Source organism: Brachyistius frenatus, unplaced genomic scaffold, assembly GCF_029030835.1.
Source record: "Brachyistius frenatus isolate BFR_SWC_R1_liver_20210118 unplaced genomic scaffold, ASM2903083v1 Contig_73, whole genome shotgun sequence".
Lineage (NCBI taxonomy): Eukaryota > Metazoa > Chordata > Actinopteri > Embiotocidae > Brachyistius > Brachyistius frenatus.
This window is the reverse complement of record NW_027210672.1, coordinates 895,332-916,298: the sequence shown is the minus strand read 5'-3', so window position 1 is coordinate 916,298 and position 20,967 is coordinate 895,332. Positions and strand designations below refer to the sequence as shown.

The following is a 20,967-nucleotide window of genomic DNA, read 5'->3' as shown; positions in this document are numbered from 1 at the left end:
ATGCAGATGTAATCTAACAAATAAAATACAAATTAACATTATTTTAAGCACACATTTTAGATAATAATCAGTGGATGTCATGTTTAGTCCCCCCCCCCCCCCTCCCCCCAAAAAATAGACCCCAACTATTCCAACTGTCTGCAAGTGTAGACACCACTCGGGGTAAATGAGAACATATGTGTTCATAGTGAAGGTAAACTGACCCTGTAATCATGGAAACTACCAGAATAACTAGCTGGAAAGTCAAAGAGAAGATGCCAAAATCGCTGCACATGAAGTTGTAGTAGAACCCACATATTGAATAAGGAAGACTTTACTGTCAAATACTAAATCAATACTCCAAGTAAAAAAAAAAAAAAAAAGGTTGAAGGTTCATCCTGAAGCCTTTTTTTCATGATTGACAGCTGTGACGATCAATGGCATCGCGTTCTTGCCATCATCCGAAACCCCCGGGCTGAGGAAGGGGAAGATCCTCTCGGAGAACGAACACCCGGTAAAAGTGTAGATGCAAGATCCGGCCTTCACGTCGAAGAAGGACACAGTTCCTTCCTCGTAGTCGGCGAACACTCCCACAGCCTGCGGCTTCTCCTGGAGAGACAGACAGACAGACGGGGAGTCCAGAGCTCGGTACTCGTTGCCGTTCCTCAAACGCACCGTCCAGTAGCCGTTCTCTGGCTTGGAGGTGATCTTGCCCTTCCTGTTGACCGACTCTTTGACCACGCCGAGGTCCCAGAAGGTCTTTGGCCCCACTGTGACCTGATGGACAATCAAACATCACATGGAGATATAAAAACGGTGCCGCTGCAGGATTCATCTCGTGACTGTTACAAGAGAGTAATCCACCTGGAAGTAGAACCTCCCCGACAGGAAGCCTCTCTTGCCCAGGACACAGATGACGGGGTCGAAGCGTTGGGGGTTGTCGGGGACGACTTGCAGCAGCTCGCCTCGGCCCGCCCGCTTCCCGTCGGCTGACAGGACGATGTTTGGGTGGGCGGTGTCTGGATCCAACACCAGGTCAACTGGGAGATAAGACGGAAAGATTCTGTCTGCCTGAATTGATCGATCAGGTTTCGAAAAAAAAAAAAACCCACCAGGTCACAAGTAAAAATCTCACTGTTTCACGGCGGCTGCTGATGCTGTGTTCATGCCATAAGAGATGGATGGAAGGTGGATCAGCGGTGGCGTGAGGATTAAAGTACTGTGCACACCACCTCCATTACATTTAAGTTTAAGTATATTTAACGACTGTCCTTGTTTTTCTGGTGCTTCCATATTAGAAGGTGCCAAATTGGATTTTGTCAGCACTTGTAGAAAAATAGTCATTTCTGCTTGGAATTTGACACAAACACTATTTACAAGTTGGAAACTCCCATTTATGAAAAACCCAATATAACATGAATGCCTCGTGACGTAAAAGTGCTGCTCCTGTTGAGAAAATGTTCAACAAGAAGTGAGTTTTACGGACCAGATTTTGATTCCCGGCCGTGTTTTACGTATTTTTTTGGACATTTTGTGCCAATGGTTGGCCTTTTTTTGTTGTTGTTGTAGAATTGCTGCCAATAATGAAGCAAAACCTGCAAAGCACTAGAGAAGGTTTAAGGCAACGTGCACAGCGAATCAGTGAGTGAAGGAACAAGTGGCTGAGGGACTAAATGACTGAAAACGGAGATGACCTAAAATATAAATGACAAAAAAAAAAATAGAAAACAGTAAAAAGAATAAAAAGAATAATCAATAAGTGAATCTAAAGTTGCATGTATCATGAAAGCATGGGTTTGTTTTCAGTCCATTTATTTGTGTGTCCTCGGGTCAGGTTCGGTTGTTTGGGACATTTCTCTCTGCTATTCTGTCTTTTTACGATACAACGACAACCCAAAACCTTTTGAATCCCCCCCCCAAAAAACATTAGCAATGCAAAATAAAAAAACACATTGTCCTGAACACAGTGGATGCAAGTCGATTGGATGTGATTGTGTTCAGTGGGATTGTACCTGCATATTTCTGCATCCTCTTCATCTCTGTAAGAACAATAAAATAATTGAAGCATTGGCAGTGTCAGTTAAAAATAAAAATAATAATTGTGAGTTTTCAGGGTGTGTAACAAACATACCAAAAATATGTTTGGCCATTGAAGACGTTTAACGGTCAAGTATAGAAAAATGTGTGTTTCCAAATTTCATCCATGTCTCTCAGTGTAGACTGATGTGTTTCATTTATATTTCGTCACATCTTGAACACATTTTGCAGGTCAAAGGTCACTGTGACCTCACGAAACACAAACTAGTGACCATTATCCAATAATTCATACACTAATATGCAAAACAACATTTTACACAAAATGATAGTGTGATGACATTTTATATCCAAAAGGTCAAAGGTCAACATCACTGTGACATCATGATGGTCCACAAAAACGCTTTTTCTGGCCATTATTCATGTCAGATTGTGACCATATTTCACAATCAGTCGGACACCGAAGAGGTTACACTAATCTCGGGTGTCCACCTGGAAACTATGTTGGTTACAAATATTTTCATCCACGCTTTTAGAATTTTGTAACTTCTTTGCAGGAAGATCTACTGTACATTGACGTAAACGGCAACTTGATTGGTTGGTGGATGCATTCAACCACGACATGGTTTTTAGTTTTAAAGTATAAAAGTTCACCATCTTTCTTCAAACTGCCCAGTTCCTCCTTCAGCGTGTCGTCCAGTTTAGACAGCGCCCTCCTCACCGTCCCCACGCAAAGCTCATGGTGGACGGCGATGTCCTTCCACTCTCTGGTGGGTGGAGGTGACGTAAGAGAGGGCAAACTCTACAAGAGGTAAAAACCGTGCAGAAGCTTGAACATTGGCATGAATTGTGTCACTATTTTTGTGTTTCTTGTAGAAATCTCATCTTTACCTGGTACAGATTGTACCCGGAAAAAAAAAAAAAAAAAATCTTCTTTTCTGCTTTCTCCATTTAAAAACCATTTCCCTCGTAAGTTGACCCCTGAATCCACCTCAGTTTAAGGCCGACGCTAACCTGTAAGAGATGCAGGTGGTCCTCGGTGCTCCTCAGCGTCTCCAGCGCAGCCTTTCTCCTCTGCAGCTCGGCGCTTTCCTGCTGCAGCTCACCGATGAGCTCCTCGGCCCTCCTCTCTTCGGCTAACTGCTTCTCCTCGATCTCCGCGTGGACTTCGGTTCGCCTCTCCTCGATGGAGCCGATCAGAGACGTGAAGAGACGGTCGCTCTCCGTCGCCTCCTTCTCCGCACTCGTCTGGGTAAAAATGGCAAATGTGTAGGCGACTTTAAGTCATGACGGAGTTTCTGATAAAACAGTAAATAAGTAAGTAAGCAGGGATTCGACGTGAATGTTTGATGGCTCTTTGCTCGACTTTGCTTTCTTCATCTGTTGAATCCAAACAAGCCTCGTGACAGAAAGTTTTTTTTATCAAGACTTACTGTGCTGAGCTTCAGACATTTTTTTATCTCCTCCGCCTTCTTCAGTCGCCCCTGGATCATCTGTTCAAAATCTGCCTCAGTCTTCATCATTTGGACCTGAACCACCAGAATAGAAGTTTAAACTGTGTTTGTTTGGCAGACATATGTTGTAAATATCGACATATGGGCGAGCAACAAAGGGTGGGGTTTTGGTACGAAAGCGAAGACTCATACAAATGTATACATTGATATGATGATGTGGCGGACCGGTTTTAAACCAGCACCATCACCAGCCCAGAACCAGAACTAGGTTTCCGTCGGTGGAAACGGGTAAACAGTGCAATCCTTGTACCTTCCTCTCCGCACTCTCGTCCTCTATCGTAACGGCCCGGTGGTCTTTGTGCTCGGTCTCGGTGCAGAACCGGCACACGCACTTCTGTTCGTCCCGGCAGAACATCTCCAGCAGCTTGTCGTGCTTCTTGCACATCCGGTCCTGCAGGTTCTCCACCGGCTCGATCAGCTTGTGCAGCTGCAGGGTGGCGACTCTCCGGTGGGGCTCCAGGTGGGCTTCGCAGTACGACGTCAGACACACCAGGCAGGACTTCAGGGCCTTCGCCTGCAGGGACGTGGCGGCGCAGACGTCGCACACCACCTCGCCCGGTCCGGCGGCGGACAGCGGCGGCGAGGCCGACGAGCGGACCATCCTCTCCCTGAACGTGTCCGCCAGCTCTTTGAAAGCAGTGTTGATGCTGATTTCGGGCCGGGAGGTGAAGGACTTGTTGCAGGTGGGGCACCGGCAGACGTCGCTGCCGTCCCACACGCTCTGGATGCAGGCTTGGCAGAAGTTGTGTCCGCAGGGAGTGGTCACCGGGTTGGTGAACACCTGCTGACAGACGGCGCACTGGAACTGTTTTTCTGGTAACATGTCAGAGGAAGCCGCGACCTGCAGAACAGCAAAGAAGAAAGTCGACCGATCGGCCGCAGGAAGTTCTTTGACAGGAAGTCAAGGGAAATATTTATAGCCATCCAAAAAAGTCAGAAAGACAGGTGATTAAACACATTGTTGATATTAAAAAAAAAAACAACTAAAAGTTGCTATTAGTGAAAATATATTTTAAAAAAAAGCTTTAAGAAACAAAAAAACTCTGAGGTTTTGCTTGTGCGGTATCTTTTTAGATATGTTTGTACTTGAAAATCAGGATTCATACACCCAGCACCGTTTGGTGTGCTTTGTATTAGTCACTGTGTTCTCGGCTAACTACACACACTGGACACACCCACTCTTTCCACTGTTAGTTTATCACAGTGATAAGTGACAGTATAATAATGCAGTAACGCACCAATCAGAAGTCTCCAACTCGAATAATTGAGATAAAATGATTATTTCCTGCTGCACAAACTGCCTATTCTCAAACTAAAGCTCCAATTTAACTTGAAATGTTTTAGTTGCTAAAGACTTTACTAATGTCATTTTATTGATGCATACACAGAAAAATATTTGTTTTTTTTAGATTATTTAATGCCCTTTAGAACGGGTAAACAGTGCAATCCTTGTACCTTTCTCTCCCCGCTCTCGTCCTCTATTGTAACGGCCCGGTGGTCTTTGTGCTCATTTTATGTGTTTAATCTGTACAAAAACCAAGTGGTAAAAACAACAATGTGTGGTTTTACAGATGATTATGTGCCAAATTATTTCTTCGCCAGACACAGTGAGTTAACAGACAGAACCAGGCTAGCTTTTTCCCCATTTTTTGCTAAGCTATTTATGCTAAGCTAAAAAAAATACTGCCGGCTATAACTTCATATTGGTAATGTGGTCTCAATCTTCACAGCTAGGAACAAGCATAGCATATTTCCCATAAAATTGAATTATTTCTTTAAGTACACACACACACACACACACACACACACACACACACACACACACACACACACACACACACACACACACACACACACACACACACACACACACACACACAAAAAGCCACACACATAGGAGCTTCATATCTGTCCGTTAGTGAGAAATTAGATTTTAACAACTTTAAAGCTACAAAACAAAATGTTCGAGGGTAAATTAAATATAACACCTCATACTGTTCACTTATACGCAGGCTCTATCGCTCTAAAGCTCCTCTATTGTAAGTAGCCTACTATTATAAAAAGTAGGTGGTAAATCCGGTTCAGTGGTATAAAGCTTATTACAATGCAAATACAAAAAGCAGCATTTCTAACAAATAAGTGGATGTTAAGTGATATTTAACACCATTTTACACACCGATATCTGCACATCTGGCTTACAGTGGTTGTCTTTGAAACAAAACAGATTCATTTCACTTTCATTCTCTCGTCCAGTCTTTTTGACAAGCATAACATCAATATTAATAATCACATTTTTAACAAGTTTTTTTTTTTTTTTACATATTTCTTAAACTTACTTAGTCTTAGTTGAATCTGGCTGATCACTGTCGTGTCCTCACTGATGGCAGAGCAGGTGACTCCTACTGTATGAACAGGTGTGAATACATCACAGGGCGAGCTGTGAAACAGGAAAATGTAGTGTCAACACAGTTATTCATCAGCCCGGTCCTCCCCTGTCCTCTCCTGAGCTCAACACCGGCCTCTCTGTCCGCTTCCCTGAAACCATTTACCAAATCTTAACACGGCTGCATTCACAGCACAAACCAACTGTTAGTTAGGATTCCCAAACTGCTGAGCTGGCATGTTGTGGCATAAACTTTAATGTGCATGTGTGGATGTGTGATCATGGGATTACATAATGTGCAGCTCTCACACAGGGAAGGACTGTGTTTGCTTCGTGGGGTGTGGTGAGTCCAATGGTTAACATTTTCCACCTGTGACACACCTGACGTGCACGCTGAGCACCGCAGAGAGACGGCAGAAATGCTGCAGTGCAATACGAGGTTTAAGAAAGTCAGCTTCGGGTAAGAGCATCGTCAGCACGTTAAACACTTCCTAACTTACATTTGAATAAAGGCCACAAGGAGGAAGACATTCAGAGATATTAAAGGTTTGGGTGTGATCTTTATGATAAAGCCAGAGTTTTATTTTTACCGGTATTACTGCCTGTCAGATAACCAAACCAGATCACCTGACCATTGTGTGACGGATCCTTTCACGAGTGGTGGAAGTGTTTGCTTCTCTTTTTTTTTTTTTTCCAATAAACTTTCTTCATTTCAATATCAGAGGAAAATGTTTCACTTTTTTCCTCCACTACATTTATCTGACAAGTTTAGGCACTTCTACAATTTATTATTTAAGATTTTGTAATACAGTTATGTGCCTTTAAAATACAGTATACACAAGTCGAGCTTAGTTGACTTTAAAAAAGATACTATTTATTTTAACTGTATGTAAGGAAGTATTTAAACAGTTGACAATGCTCACAGATTGCTGACAGATTTATTTATCAAATATATTATATATATATATATATATATAGTACATAGTGTAGAGTACAATAATGTATAGAATGAAAAACAAACTGGAAATTCAATTTACAACTTTATTGAACTCAATAAAAACACAATATTACATACAACTTCATCATATATCATGTTTAAATATCAAAATAAATCAGACCATACCGGGATAAGTGTGACAGAGAGACATTAATATCTACAATTCATAACAACACATGGAAAAATCACATGACTGACAAACATGTTTAGATTAAAAAGTGTAGATGGTCACGTGTTACATAAAACCTCCTGTAAATCTGATGGAGAAACTTCAACATATTTAAAAACATTTATCTCATCAAATTTTCTAAAATTATTTTCAATAAACCAGTCGTATAAATAACACATTCATTATCTTTAAGGAAAAAATGTCTGCTCTACTCTACGAATCACACCAAAATAATAAATGCTTTATGTGAGAATATAGCATTTAATTGTCATTTCCACATTGATTATATGTTTTAAACCTAAAATAAAAACCTTAAAAGCAAAACACACAGCAACACATCCTATAAGTACACTTTGCCACTACATGACCATTTGTATTTACACTATCAATAAGAAAATAGGAACACAAGCTACTCGTCGGTCTTGTCATCGTTGTTGAAGATTTTTTTGTCCGACTTTTTAACCCATGAAATTTTGATATCTGTTTTGAACCATTTCTCTTTCATCTTCTTCTCCATCTGAAAAGAAATGTTTATAGAATCAATAATTGAAAAAGTTTTTTGTTTGTTTTTACTGCCTTTCCATACAGATTTTCCCCCCACAGTGCAGATCATCCCACAGTTACCAGGTTCAAGATGGCGGCCGTCACAGCGGGGTCATTCAGGTCGATTGTGGATTCCAGTGCAGTCAGCTTAATGCGAAACGCCTGCTTACTGTCTGTTGACAAAATGCAAATACAGATCAACGAGGACAACTGATTCAAACTCGTCAGTGTCAATGCAACATAATCAATAAATGTGACTTACTGTCGTAGCACATGAAAGGTAACTCGATGTTACAATGATTTTCGATCCACTTTCCATGGCTAGTAGCGTTGATCACACTGGCAGCACAGTTCCCGCTTCTAGCTGTAGGGCGTCCATCTTGCCAGTATTTGAAATTGTGCCGAGTGTTGTCTGACCACCAGATCCAGGTGGGTCTCCGCAGGCCAATAGCAACCAACTTATCATGGGGAACCACTCCCTGTATCGCTGCGCTCTCTTCTTCGCTCCTCACACTGGCCAGGTCTGTGTGTTTCTGCATACAGTAGGTCCGAGCTTCATGCCATGTCTTTGATTCGTTTATGAAGAAATAACTCTCTGGAAAAAAAGTTTAGTGGTATTTATTTGCACGTATTTGGCATTTTTGCAAAATATATTACACAATCAATCAAAGTTGCCACTTGTTTTTGTGTTTTAAGGCTACACACATACACATGAAGCAATAAATGGAATCAAGAATATAGTTTTACACAGTTTGGAAAAATATTTTTTGGTAACGTTTTACTCACCGACTCCACTTGTGTTTTCATAGCAGACAAATGGAAGCAACTTATCGCATCGATAATCAAACCAGTGACGCCCAATGACCCCAGCGCATAACTCCCAGAGATTTCTCATGTTATTTGGTTCATTCTGTTCCCACTGTGTAAATTCCTTATATGGCTGTCCATTATGAGACCACCTCCAAGTCCAGAATCCGTCATATAGTCCTATCCACACTTGTCCACTGAAGCCACTGCCGGCAGCTGTGATCAGCCGCTCCATGTCCTCCATGTTGTCTACGGTGGCCAGGTCAAGGAAGTGTTCTCTGCAGTGCTTCTGGGCTTCATGCCAATTCTTCGATTGGTTAATTAAGTGGTAGCGAAAGCCTGAACAGAGAACTGTAAACACAGACACATTTTTCATAAACAAGTTAACATTGAAAGGGGCTGTTACTCTGAACCACAACCAGCAAGTCTTTCAGATTAAGGTGTAAGGTACGGGGAGAGGATCATATTTGGGTCAAATCAAGCACTTATGTTAGGCTACATAACTTCTTGTTTGGGTTCAAATTAATCATTTGTCATGGTTTGAATATTTTCATCAATAAGGTCAAACAAAAAACACAGCGGTGAACAAAAATTTTGCAAAACGGCAATTAAACACACGTAGTGAATAAATCCTGAAGTAAACATCACTCAACGACAACAAAAATCATGTGGATCCAACACAGTTTGAACCTTAATGGCTGGTGTGTACTGAGATTGCAACGTCCCATACATGAAACAAACGAGCCATATGTCATCATGTATTCCACATTATATTTCATTGTTTGAAGTTTGACAAGTGTTTTTAATTACGTCACTGTCTTCTGAAAACACCACCAGCTGTTTACCTCCACAGAAAGTGAATGGAAACATTTCCGTTGCATTTGGACGCACACTTGACTTACATGACAACCACATCAAAGTTAATGAATGATCGTAGTTGTAGTTGGTAGTAAAGAAGTTTTTAATGTACAATAGTTGTCCACAGTATTTAAAAATACATATATAAAGGGCAAATAATCACAACCGACCGTACGTAAATCATTGTCAATAAAATCGTTATTATAAATCAAAATTTGAATGCAAAACTTGGGAAAAATATATGGAAAGAGAAGAATGCATGCACATTTACCACTGGCTGCATGAAATTGGGCAAAGTGGCAGCTGCCTTTGGAAATGTAGCTGCATGAGCAAAAAGATTCAAAGAAGAAAAAAAAACTACATAATAAATATGCAGAAAAAAAGAGAGAAACTGGAGGAACATAACAAGAAAGAAGAGTAACTACACAGACAAACACACCTCCACCCCGACAGACTGCTGACAGATTGTGAGCATGTTAGAAGTACAACCATCTTAAATTTACTGTTAAATTAAACACAAGTAAACATGCAGACTGACCTGATAGAAGGAACACACACAGCACGGCCCTGGTAGCACCTGTGGAGAAGACACATCACAAACTGTCAAGCATATGAAACTGTTAGAAAATGAGATTCTGCTATAATTCAACTTTCAGGAGAAATTATACACAAATTTCTTTGATTGAAGAGGGAAAATCAACTTTCCTTGTTTTTTCTTATATTTTTAAACATGTTTCTTACCTGAATAAACTGGTCTGATAGTAGGCGACATCTCCAAACTCTCCCGTTCTTGTTCTTGATCTAAAGTTGTTGGACTGTTTAAGTTTCACCTGGACAACAGTGGCTGCTCTGCTTTCTCTCTCTCCCCCCCCCGCCCCCGTTTCGCCCTCTTCTCCTTTGTTTTCAATTTGCTTCGTATCTTCAATACAAATTTTTAACCCTTTATATGCAAAATATTGCTGATCTATTCGCCCGACATCTGTCATGAGATCTCCTGCAACTCCTTTTGAGACCTTTCCCTACAGGGAAATTGTGTCTGGCGTGGATTTAACTCAAACAAATCACACTGAAAAACAAGAAAGGAAAAAGAACCTCCAACCTCAGAATGGGATTTTAGTTGTGTATTCAAGAAATAACTTCTCATCTAAGGATGATTAACATTTTACAATGTGTCATAACTGTAAAAGTGTGTGCATTACAGAGTGAATAAGAGACTGTATCCAGTGGTAGAACTAGGGATCATCCTGAGTATATCATTACAACCCCGTTTCCCAAAAAGTTGGGACGCGGGCAACAAAAGACTGAAAAAGTTGTGTGATGCTAAAACTACATCTGATGGAACATCTCACAACTAATTAGGTTAATTGGCAACAGATCAGTAACATTATTGCGTATAAAAAGAGCATCCCAGAGAAGCAGTCTCATATATATATATATATATATGTTTTTTTTTTTTTTCGTAAAACAATATCATTTCTCCATTTCAACATTTGATGTGTTGTCTTTCATCTGTTTTCAATTAAATAAGAGTTTACACGATTTGCAAATCATCACATTCTGTTTTATTTTCCTTTTACACAGCCCCCTCACTTTTTTTTGTAGATTTATTTATCCAAATCGGGAATCGCACACCACCTCACGTCATGCTCTTTGCATCAGGTGAGTCCATGTGGCTTTACATCTGCTTTGCATCGCTGAACACAGAACCACAGTCCATAACTTTACGCTGCTTTGTTGTTGCACGAGTATCACAGTTACCTTCACTTACCACCACTGTCTGCCAGCCAAAAGCATTTTCTCTAACTGTGGTTAAACGACTTGTTTAAATTCATGTTGAAAAACTGCATGATGCTGAACACTATCAGAGCTGTGAGTCCAAGACTTCCCTTTAATATTTAATATTATCTACCGGTTCCACATGACAAAAAAAATCTCGACATCACCCCTACTTCAACCACTTGATATCGGCTTCTTTGACACCCTGTCATGTTAAAATTTTTGCAGTTATGAGATATGTTAAAATGTCAATCGTCGTTAAATGAGAAGTCTTTTTTTTTTTTTTTTTTTTTAGATTTGTTTGAGTCTAATTCCATGTCGCACACTATTTCCCTGGAGGGAAAGGGTCTCGATAGGAGCTGCAGGAGATCTCATGACAGCGTTCGGTTCAGATGGGATTAGCTGTGTTTTGCATCACGGGAACAGAGTTTGTTTTAAAGATGAGAAACGAGGAGAAAACTGAGGAGAAGAGGGAGACATAAGCATGCAGAGCAGATAAAAACCCAGTCAGATTCAGATCAAGAACAAGAACGGGAGAGTTTGGAGATGTCGCCTACTATCAGACCAGTTTATTCAGGTAAGAAACATGTTTAAAAATATAAGAAAAAACAGGGAAAGTTGATGTTCCCTCTTCAATCGAAGAAATTTGTGTATAATTTCTCCTGAAAGTTGAATTATAGCAGAATCTCATTTTCTAACAGTTTCATATGCTTGACAGTTTGTGATGTGTCTTGTCCACAGGTGCTACCAGGGCCGTGCTGTGTGTGTTCCTTCTATCAGGTCAGTCTGCATGTTTACTTGTGTTTAATTTAACAGTAAATTTAAGATGGTTGTACTTCTAACATGCTCACAATCTGTCAGCAGTCTGTCGGGGTGGAGGTGTGTTTGTCTGTGTAGTTACTCTTCTTTCTTGTTATGTTCCTCCAGTTTCTCTCTTTTTTTCCTGCATATTTATTATGTAGTTTTTTTTTCTTCTTTGAATCTTTTTGCTCATGCAGCTACATTTCCAAAGGCAGCTGCCACTTTGCCCAATTTCATGCAGCCAGTGGTAAATGTGCATGCATTCTTCTCTTTCCATATATTTTTCCCAAGTTTTGCATTCAAATTTTGATTTATAATAACGATTTTATTCGACAATGATTTACGTACGGTCGGTTGTGATTATTTGCCCTTTATATATGTATTTTTAAATACTGTGGACAACTATTGTACATTAAAAACTTCTTTACTACCAACTACAACTACGATCATTCATTAACTTTGATGTGGTTGTCATGTAAGTCAAGTGTGCGTCCAAATGCAACGGAAATGTTTCCATTCACTTTCTGTGGAGGTAAACAGCTGGTGGTGTTTTCAGAAGACAGTGACGTAATTAAAAACACTTGTCAAACTTCAAACAATGAAATATAATGTGGAATACATGATGACATATGGCTCGTTTGTTTCATGTATGGGACGTTGCAATCTCAGTACACACCAGCCATTAAGGTTCAAACTGTGTTGGATCCACATGATTTTTGTTGTCGTTGAGTGATGTTTACTTCAGGATTTATTCACTACGTGTGTTTAATTGCCGTTTTGCAAAATTTGTGTTCACCGCTGTGTTTTTTGTTTGACCTTATTGATGAAAATATTCAAACCATGACAAATGATTAATTTGAACCCAAACAAGAAGTTATGTAGCCTAACATAAGTGCTTGATTTGACCCAAATATGATCCTCTCCCCGTACCTTACACCTTAATCTGAAAGACTTGTTGGTTGTGGTTCAGAGTAACAGCCCCTTTCAATGTTAACTTGTTTATGAAAAATGTGTCTGTGTTTACAGTTCTCTGTTCAGGCCTTCGCTACCACTTAATTAACCAATCGAAGAATTGGCATGAAGCCCGGAAGCACTGCAGAGAACACTTCCTTGACCTGGCCACCGTAGACAACATGGAGGACATGGAGCGGCTGATCACAGCTGCCGGCAGTGGCTTCAGTGGACAAGTGTGGATAGGACTATATGACGGATTCTGGACTTGGAGGTGGTCTCATAATGGACAGCCATATAAGGAATTTACACAGTGGGAACAGAATGAACCAAATAACATGAGAAATCTCTGGGAGTTATGCGCTGGGGTCATTGGGCGTCACTGGTTTGATTATCGATGCGATAAGTTGCTTCCATTTGTCTGCTATGAAAACACAAGTGGAGTCGGTGAGTAAAACGTTACCAAAAAATATTTTTCCAAACTGTGTAAAACTATATTCTTGATTCCATTTATTGCTTCATGTGTATGTGTGTAGCCTTAAAACACAAAAACAAGTGGCAACTTTGATTGATTGTGTAATATATTTTGCAAAAATGCCAAATACGTGCAAATAAATACCACTAAACTTTTTTTTCCAGAGAGTCATTTCTTCATAAACGAATCAAAGACATGGCATGAAGCTCGGACCTACTGTATGCAGAAACACACAGACCTGACCAGTGTGAGGAGCGAAGAAGAGAGCGCAGCGATACAGGGAGTGGTTCCCCATGATAAGTTGGTTGCTATTGGCCTGCGGAGACCCACCTGGATCTGGTGGTCAGACAACACTCGGCACAATTTCAAATACTGGCAAGATGGACGCCCTACAGCTAGAAGCGGGAACTGTGCTGCCAGTGTGATCAACGCTACTAGCCATGGAAAGTGGATCGAAAATCATTGTAACATCGAGTTACCTTTCATGTGCTACGACAGTAAGTCACATTTATTGATTATGTTGCATTGACACTGACGAGTTTGAATCAGTTGTCCTCGTTGATCTGTATTTGCATTTTGTCAACAGACAGTAAGCAGGCGTTTCGCATTAAGCTGACTGCACTGGAATCCACAATCGACCTGAATGACCCCGCTGTGACGGCCGCCATCTTGAACCTGGTAAGTGTGGGACATTTTGATAATTAATGTTTCAATATAAGTAGACAAAAATTTGCAATGACAGACAGTAAAAAAAAAAAAAAAAAACAGTGATATGTAGTTTTTTAGAAGACTGGGAAAATAAAATCAAAAGAAAGTTATTGACTCATTTCATTGGTTTTTCAGTTATTGTTATAGATGTTAACATTTTCTTTTCAGATGGAGAAGAAGATGAAAGAGAAATGGTTCAAAACAGATATCAAAATTTCATGGGTTAAAAAGTCGGACAATAAAATCTTCAACAACGATGACAAGACCAACGAGTAACTTACTTTCCTATTTTCTTATCTTATTCATAGTATAAATAAAAATGGTCATGTAGTGGTAAAGTGTACTTATAGGATGTGTTGCTGTGTGTTTTTAAGCTTTTTATTTTAGGCTGAAATATTAATCAATATAGAAATCACTCCTAAATTTCATACTATCACATAAAGCATTTATTATTTTGGTGTGATTCATAGAGTAGAGCAGAAACTTGTTTCTTAAAAATAGCAAATGTGTTATTTATATGACTGGTTTGTTGAAAATAATTTTAGAAAGGTTTAGAAGATAAATGTTTTTGAATATGTTGAAGTTTCTCCACCAGATTTACAGGAGGTTTTATGGAGCACGTGACCATCTACACTTTTTAACACTTAACAATGCTTTTCTTTCATGTAATGTTCATGTTTTTCATTTTAATTTTAATTTTAATGTCTCTCTGATACAGTTATGGCCGTACAGTCAGATTTATTTGAGGTATTTTGTCGAACACGATATGTGATGAATCTTTACGTAGCATTTCTTTATTTATATATTATTTTTTCATGAGATTTTCTGACAATACCCCCCCCAAAAAAAACATATATATATATATATATATATATATATATATATGCCTGCTGTGTGCTGAAACATGCTTTTTAGTGAGTGTTTTAATCTACATACAAACATAGTGCTTAATTACATAAGTAAAGATCCACAATAAACCCAGACCTTTTACTAAGAAGATAGAAAAATAGAAAAAAAAGATAGAAATCATGACAGAAAATCATTCTTGTCAAACAAAATAAATATTGTTAAACAATTACCTAAAAAATAAAATAAACAGTGAAAATGTGGAAATCTCCTACTGCCTAGATGGTTTGAGACCAGTTTTCCATCATCTCAGCAGACATTCAGGATGTAAAACAGATGCAAAGCTCTGTATCCTCCTCTAATGCAAACTGTATGTTAAACTTTTTTTTTTAAAGTCATTTTTAAGCATAAATGTACAACCCATTATATTAAATCAGAGATTATATTAACAAATGTTCTGTCACTGGAGACTGTGCCTGTAAACACTGGGTTACAAAAGATGTGAAGGTGTTTGTGTGTTCTGTTGTGGGTCCATTAAATCTTTTGAGTTGAAGAAAATCAAACTGTTTTTGTCACTTTTTCTTAATCCAAGGTCTGGAAATTTTTTTTTTAATGATATTTAACCATGAAAACAAAGCTCTTCTAACATAGTTATTTCCCTCTAAACCTAACTTTTGGAAAAATTACTCAGAGGCTGTATTCAAAATCAAACACATCGGACATTTATTCTTGCAAGAAGGAGCAAATACATGTACACTCAGAGAAAGGTGTCCAGCATTGCTCGAAGTCTCTTCTCTGTAGTTCAGCTTTTATACAGTGTGACAAAGTTGACAGTCATCCCCACTTCCTCTGTATATCTGATTTTGTAGATACTACTGAGTGAGGTCGTAGGTCACAAGATAAAAGTACAGAGACGTTGTAGCTGAGACTATAGAACCATGTTGTGCAACAGATAGACAAACATTTGACAAGTATGATGAGTTCATTATTTTTCCATCACTAACTGTGATTTTGCCTAACTCTAACCAGCTATATTCATTGTGTTGTACCATTTTTTTGTTTGTATGATTCTGGAAGACACAGACAAAAATGTCCCGAGGGTTCAGTTTTTTTTTTTTAGCATTAATAATGTCCTGCCCTCTCTAGTGAACTGTGGTATTCTGGTGTTAATGCAGGTTGAATTTTTTACGAAAACATGTCATCATCCCCTACAATATTCAGACTGCTCCACTTGGTGGCAATAAAGTATAAGACAAACACACACCGTTATTCCTCTGATGAGCGACACCGACTTCTCTGACATGTCAGCTGGATGGTCGTGGATTCAGTTTGTCTTGAAAAAACCCGCAGACTTTTCTGATAAATGAACAATTTTCGAAATTGTTATTTTCCTCTCGACCTTCCGATGTGAAGTGCCCTGAGATGTCTTCTGTTATGATTTGATTTTATATGAATTAAAATTGAACTGAATTCTGTGACCGTTGACAAATGTTGATAATTAGCAATCATCTTAATATAACAAACCTGTGAAGGATCGTCTCTGTGTTCATGTTTCGGTCAATTTCCATGAGCTCGTTTTGATAAAAAAAAAAATAATCATCATGTTGATATGAAAAGGTGGTTTTTACAGACTTTTACGACAGTTTTTGTCCTAAAAGTGACAAAGCGTGCAGGTTTGATTTGATCTTTTTCGATACTGATTAATTCAGGTTTTTTTTTTTTTTCCACATTTGTAAAGAAAAGGGACGTTTTAATGGAGAATTGTATTAGATACAGCATCTAATACATTTCTCTGATGGCAAAATTCTTTCAAAGTGACCACGAGGAGTTTCTAAAGTCATACAATAAAAATCAAATAAAAAAACCCCATCAAAACAGGGCTTTGAGTATAAAATGAAGCAGTGATGGCTGCGTCTTTCTTCGTCCCTCCACAAAGACTAAACTGAAGCTACTGTGAATCAAAACTCCGACTTAGTGGCGTGTTTTAATGGAAAATGTCCCTGAAGCACCGCCTTTGATCAGCTTAACGCTCCCAGTATGCGGGTGAGGTCAGAAACTGGTCGTGCAGCATCGACGAACAAAGGTGAACAACGAGCACTGTGTTGTCAGAACTGATCACACGTGTAACTGGGGGTTTTCCCAGTTGTGTTACTTCAACATCCAACACGCACTGTTTAACTGGTCCCGCGATGTTTGAAGTCAAAGTTTGACAAAGCCTGTTGACAATCTGAACGCAAATTCCCACAAAACATTTCCCGACTTCGTGAGCTGATACTAACGCTACAATTGTCTTGAAAAATAACAGATTGTGGGAAACTGAGGAAGGCAAATCTACGTTGATATAAATTTGGACAAAAGAAGGCTGCACATGGAGGAGCGTTTGAAGTAGGACAGGCCTCACGAGACCCTGGACTGGGATGCACAGATTGCATCCCGATTGGCCGAGAAAACAGTCCAGACTGGCATCTCTCAAGAGAAAATTTGTTTTGTAAAAGAACTGTTAAGCTACTGAGCTCAAATATACAGCACAGCACTATAAATATGCGTCCATTTTTAGCAATACTAGAGGCATGGTTCCAGGGACCACTTCTGTCCAGACGGAAATATCTCAACATCTATTTTAAGGATCAGCGCAAGATTGTGGTGACTTCTTGCGTGTTTCCCAGACGATGAATCCTACTGATTTTGGTGATTTTATCAGGTCAAAATAGTAATTCGGCTAAGACTTTTGCTTATGATTAAATGCTTGCAAAACTACTGACATTTGGAAAACTCACTGACAAACCAAGAGGCAACCAGCGGTGACGTCACCCGTTGTTTGTGAACGGCTGTTATGAATCACAGAGAGAGCGATTCAGAGCGGCTCTCAGGTCTGCAGCATGCTGATAGGTGCTGTCAAGAGGCAGCAGGCCGGGCTCGTCGTGGAGCTCGAGGAGAGGCAGCGCGAAGCCGAGAGGAGAGCCGAGGAGCTGCTGGACGAGCTGGAGCGGGAAACCGAGGACCTGCAGACGAGGAGCAGCGAGCTGCAGCACCTGGAGATCACTCAGAGCCCCCTTCACCTCCTACAGGTTAGATATATTATGTTTCAATGTTTCTGAGCTGCATCGACATCTTAAATACCGTACTCATAAGAAACCCTTTCCTGTTTCAGAGTTTCCCGTCTCTGAGTAGCCTCCCCTCCACCAGAGACTGGCCGGAGGTCGCGGTGCACTCGGACAACTGCGTCGGGGCGGTCAGGAGAGTCGTCGCCAAGCTGGTGGACGTCTGCCAGGAAGCCGTGCACAAACTGTCCGCAGAAGGTCAGTCAACCCCAACGATTCAAGAGATGGTTGCAAAAATAAAAGCATGAAAATAACTGGAAACTCTGATATTTTGCAGAAGCAGACAAGATGAATCAGTATGCAGGTGTGTCCACGAACAATCATCTGACACTTGTTTTTCCATTGAGCTAGTTTAACCTGCGTCAGCGTCTTGTTTTTATTACCTGACTCATTGTTGTTGTTTTTTCTCGTCTCTGCAGTCGATGTCACTCTGGATCCTGAGACTGCGTCGGGCTGGCTGGTCCTGTCTCCCGACAGAAAGAAGGTATCGTCCAGTCGCACAATTGTCGACCCAAGATGTTTAAAAGAAATAAAAACATTTCTTCACGAGTACTTATTTAGTATTCCTGTCTCACATCTGAAAGTATAAGGACAGTGAGAGACTGAAACGTTCCCCCGCTGTGCTACATTTGAGTCAAAGAGGTGGAAATGATTCAACATCTTCCCATGCTAAATTTGGCAAAAGTTCAACTGTGGAAAGTATTTGAGAATTTGATTCGGAGGCACCTACAATTAGGCAAAGAAAAAATGCTTTGATCGTGAAAACAATAAGGCTGAAAAAAATCGGCAGCGACAATAATGACAATGTTCCTAAATGTTTGATCTGATGAAGATGGTGATGATGATTAAATTGACTCTCAGGTGAGCCTCACCTGCCAGAAGACGAAGGCCCCTCTCCCAGACAACCCTGAGCGGTTTGACTCCTGCATCTGCGCTCTGGGGAAACAAAGCTTTTCATCCGGAAGACGCTACTGGGTAGTTCAGGTAAAGAAGAAAAACACAAAGAGACTTTAACGAATCAAATTTAGTGTGTTTGACCATGAAAACTAATGACATCACAAGAGTACACACAATCAAACTGAGGTAAACAAGTGGCCGCGTGAAGGCATGTTTTGGTGGTTTTAAACAAAGTGCGCATTCAATACAACAATCAAAACCATAGCTACGGAGTCACGCTTGTGTCAAAAATCTTGTGGCACAGAAGTCAAGGTTTTTCAGTTGTAACATATATACGAGTCCAATAATGAACAAGTTTATTCTGTTATTTCTAATGCCGAATTCAAGCTCTCTTTACTGTATTTTAAAATAATAACCCATTAAACATATGCAGATAACAGATTAAAAAAAAAATTAAAAAAACACGCATGTCAATTGTGCCATAAAGTGTTTTCTAAGTCTGTTTTGTGTATTTTATGCTTCAAGGTTGGGAATAAAACCGACTGGGTTGTGGGAGTGGCCAGGGAGTCCATCGACAGAAAAGGTGCCATCACGCTGCGTCCCGGCAGCGGTTACTGGGCCATCTGCCGGCGCAAAGGCGGCAGTGTGAGCGCCTGCGCCGGCCCCTCCGTCGCCCTCCTCCTCCTCCCGGAAACCCCCCAGAAAGTCGGCATATTCCTGGACTACGAGAAAGGATCCGTTTCCTTCTATGACGCGGAGGCAAAGACTCACATTTACACGTATAGCGGTTGTGCCTTCAGTGAGCCTCTCTACCCGTACTTCAACCCCTGCGTTCAACACGACGGGAAAAACGCCGCCCCACTGGTCATCTGTCCCCTTGAGAGAAGCGCCAGGGACGAGCGGGACGTAGCCATTGAGTCGGACGTGTGAGGTTGTCATAAGAAAAGGATGAAGCGAACTGTTGTTGAAAAACAGATATTCTAACGTTTATGTGAATTTTTAACCTATTTTGGTTTCAACAAATGTTTTGTACTGGAATAGTACTGAGAAAAAACGGGCTCGCGACAGGCCAAAATTCATGAGTTATGTTTTAATCCATGAAACACATGGTGGGCACGATTTTACTGCCTGTAATGTAAGCAAGTTTTTTTCTCTTGTTGATGTGAAAATGTCTGTGCTTTTGATTCAAAGGAATCTTTCCAGGAGGATACCAGACGATACATGTCGATAAAATGTTTAGATGTAGTTGAAGGTAAACTTTATTTTTATATTTGAAATCCATAACCTATATGGGGCATGTATAACTCGAGATACAGGTGAAACTGAAAATAAATGCCATGTTTTTTTTTAAAAAAACTACCCAAGGACTGTTTTTTCACTTGAACTAAATCTTTTGATCAAAGTCTGTTAAGTATGAATGTTATTTTTTACGGATAATATAAAACATATTGTGTATATTCATGCCGACAAACACAATTATTAACCAATACTGTCGGTGTCGAGAGTTTTGCGTTTCAACCAAGCGCCCACCAAGAGGGGAAACCTGACTGCACCACAGGTCTGTCAATCAGACACGCCCCCCCCAAAACCCTTTTTGAAGCATATTTTATCACTAATGAAGTGATTATTTTCAGATGGACCGCCAGAAAACTAATAAGAAGGAGTGACATTAGCTAACAACACCAAGATAACTCGTGGATAAAAAATTTTGACTGAGAATTTAATGAGACTAGTTGAATGGGAGTCTATGGAGCCAGAGGCCTTTTGGAGCCAAACCTCTAGTGGCACCCGGTGGTATTGCAGCTTAAAGCACTTCTACATTGGCCTCATTTTTCAAAGCCGGAAGCCACGTCCACTTTTATATACATTCTATGATTTCAACCCTTTTCAAGAGTACCATTGGGGGGGAAAAAAATCTGGTAAAAGAGTTAAAAATCTGAAATACAAAATCAACATTACATCACTGCTTGTACTGTTAGCTATAATAAGTCGTTCACTTACAAAAAAAAAATGGCAATTTCTTTTCTAGCACAGAAAGGATGTATGGCAGTTTTATGAGGAAATATTTAATTTCCATCATCTTCTTCGTTGACATCTGAGGTGAAGGGGAGGATGAGAAGGGGGGGGG

The 20,967-nt window shown here is 40.0% G+C and overlaps 2 protein-coding genes across 2 annotated transcripts; one reads left to right on the top strand and one right to left on the bottom strand.

The window, feature by feature from the left end:
- Positions 1-372: 372 nt before the first annotated feature.
- LOC138626339 (E3 ubiquitin-protein ligase TRIM39-like) lies at positions 373-4,350 on the bottom strand. The gene is made up of 7 exons (XM_069707914.1): positions 3,778-4,350; positions 3,447-3,542; positions 3,028-3,261; positions 2,668-2,815; positions 1,992-2,018; positions 844-1,019; positions 373-756 (listed from the first exon to the last, which is right to left on the bottom strand). Exons 1-7 carry the CDS (start codon positions 4,348-4,350, stop codon positions 373-375), a joined length of 1,638 nt encoding a protein of 545 aa, XP_069564015.1.
- Positions 4,351-11,606: 7,256 nt separating this feature from the next.
- LOC138626338 (E3 ubiquitin-protein ligase TRIM39-like) lies at positions 11,607-20,173 on the top strand. The gene is made up of 11 exons (XM_069707913.1): positions 11,607-11,637; positions 11,802-11,840; positions 12,900-13,048; positions 13,514-13,784; positions 13,874-13,965; positions 17,682-17,909; positions 17,993-18,140; positions 18,220-18,246; positions 18,362-18,426; positions 18,804-18,926; positions 19,365-20,173. The coding sequence occupies exons 1-11, from the start codon at positions 11,607-11,609 to the stop codon at positions 19,767-19,769; spliced, it is 1,578 nt and encodes a 525-aa protein (XP_069564014.1). The 3' UTR covers positions 19,770-20,173.
- Positions 20,174-20,967: the final 794 nt, after the last annotated feature.

Coding starts and splice junctions, on each gene's coding strand:
- LOC138626339 (XM_069707914.1), bottom strand. CDS start 4,350: ATGTTACCAGAAAAACAGTTCCAGTGCGCCGTCTGTCAGCAGGTGTTC. Junction 3,262..3,446: donor AATGTCTGAAGCTCAGCACA/GTAAGTCTTGAT, acceptor ATTTTTACCCAG/ACGAGTGCGGAGAAGGAGGC. Junction 2,019..2,667: donor GGGCAGTTTGAAGAAAGATG/GTGAACTTTTAT, acceptor TTGTTCTTACAG/AGATGAAGAGGATGCAGAAA.
- LOC138626338 (XM_069707913.1), top strand. CDS start 11,607: ATGTCGCCTACTATCAGACCAGTTTATTCAG. Junction 13,049..13,513: donor GCAGTGGCTTCAGTGGACAA/GTGTGGATAGGA, acceptor TACTGTATGCAG/AAACACACAGACCTGACCAG. Junction 18,247..18,361: donor CAAGATGAATCAGTATGCAG/GTGTGTCCACGA, acceptor TCGTCTCTGCAG/TCGATGTCACTCTGGATCCT.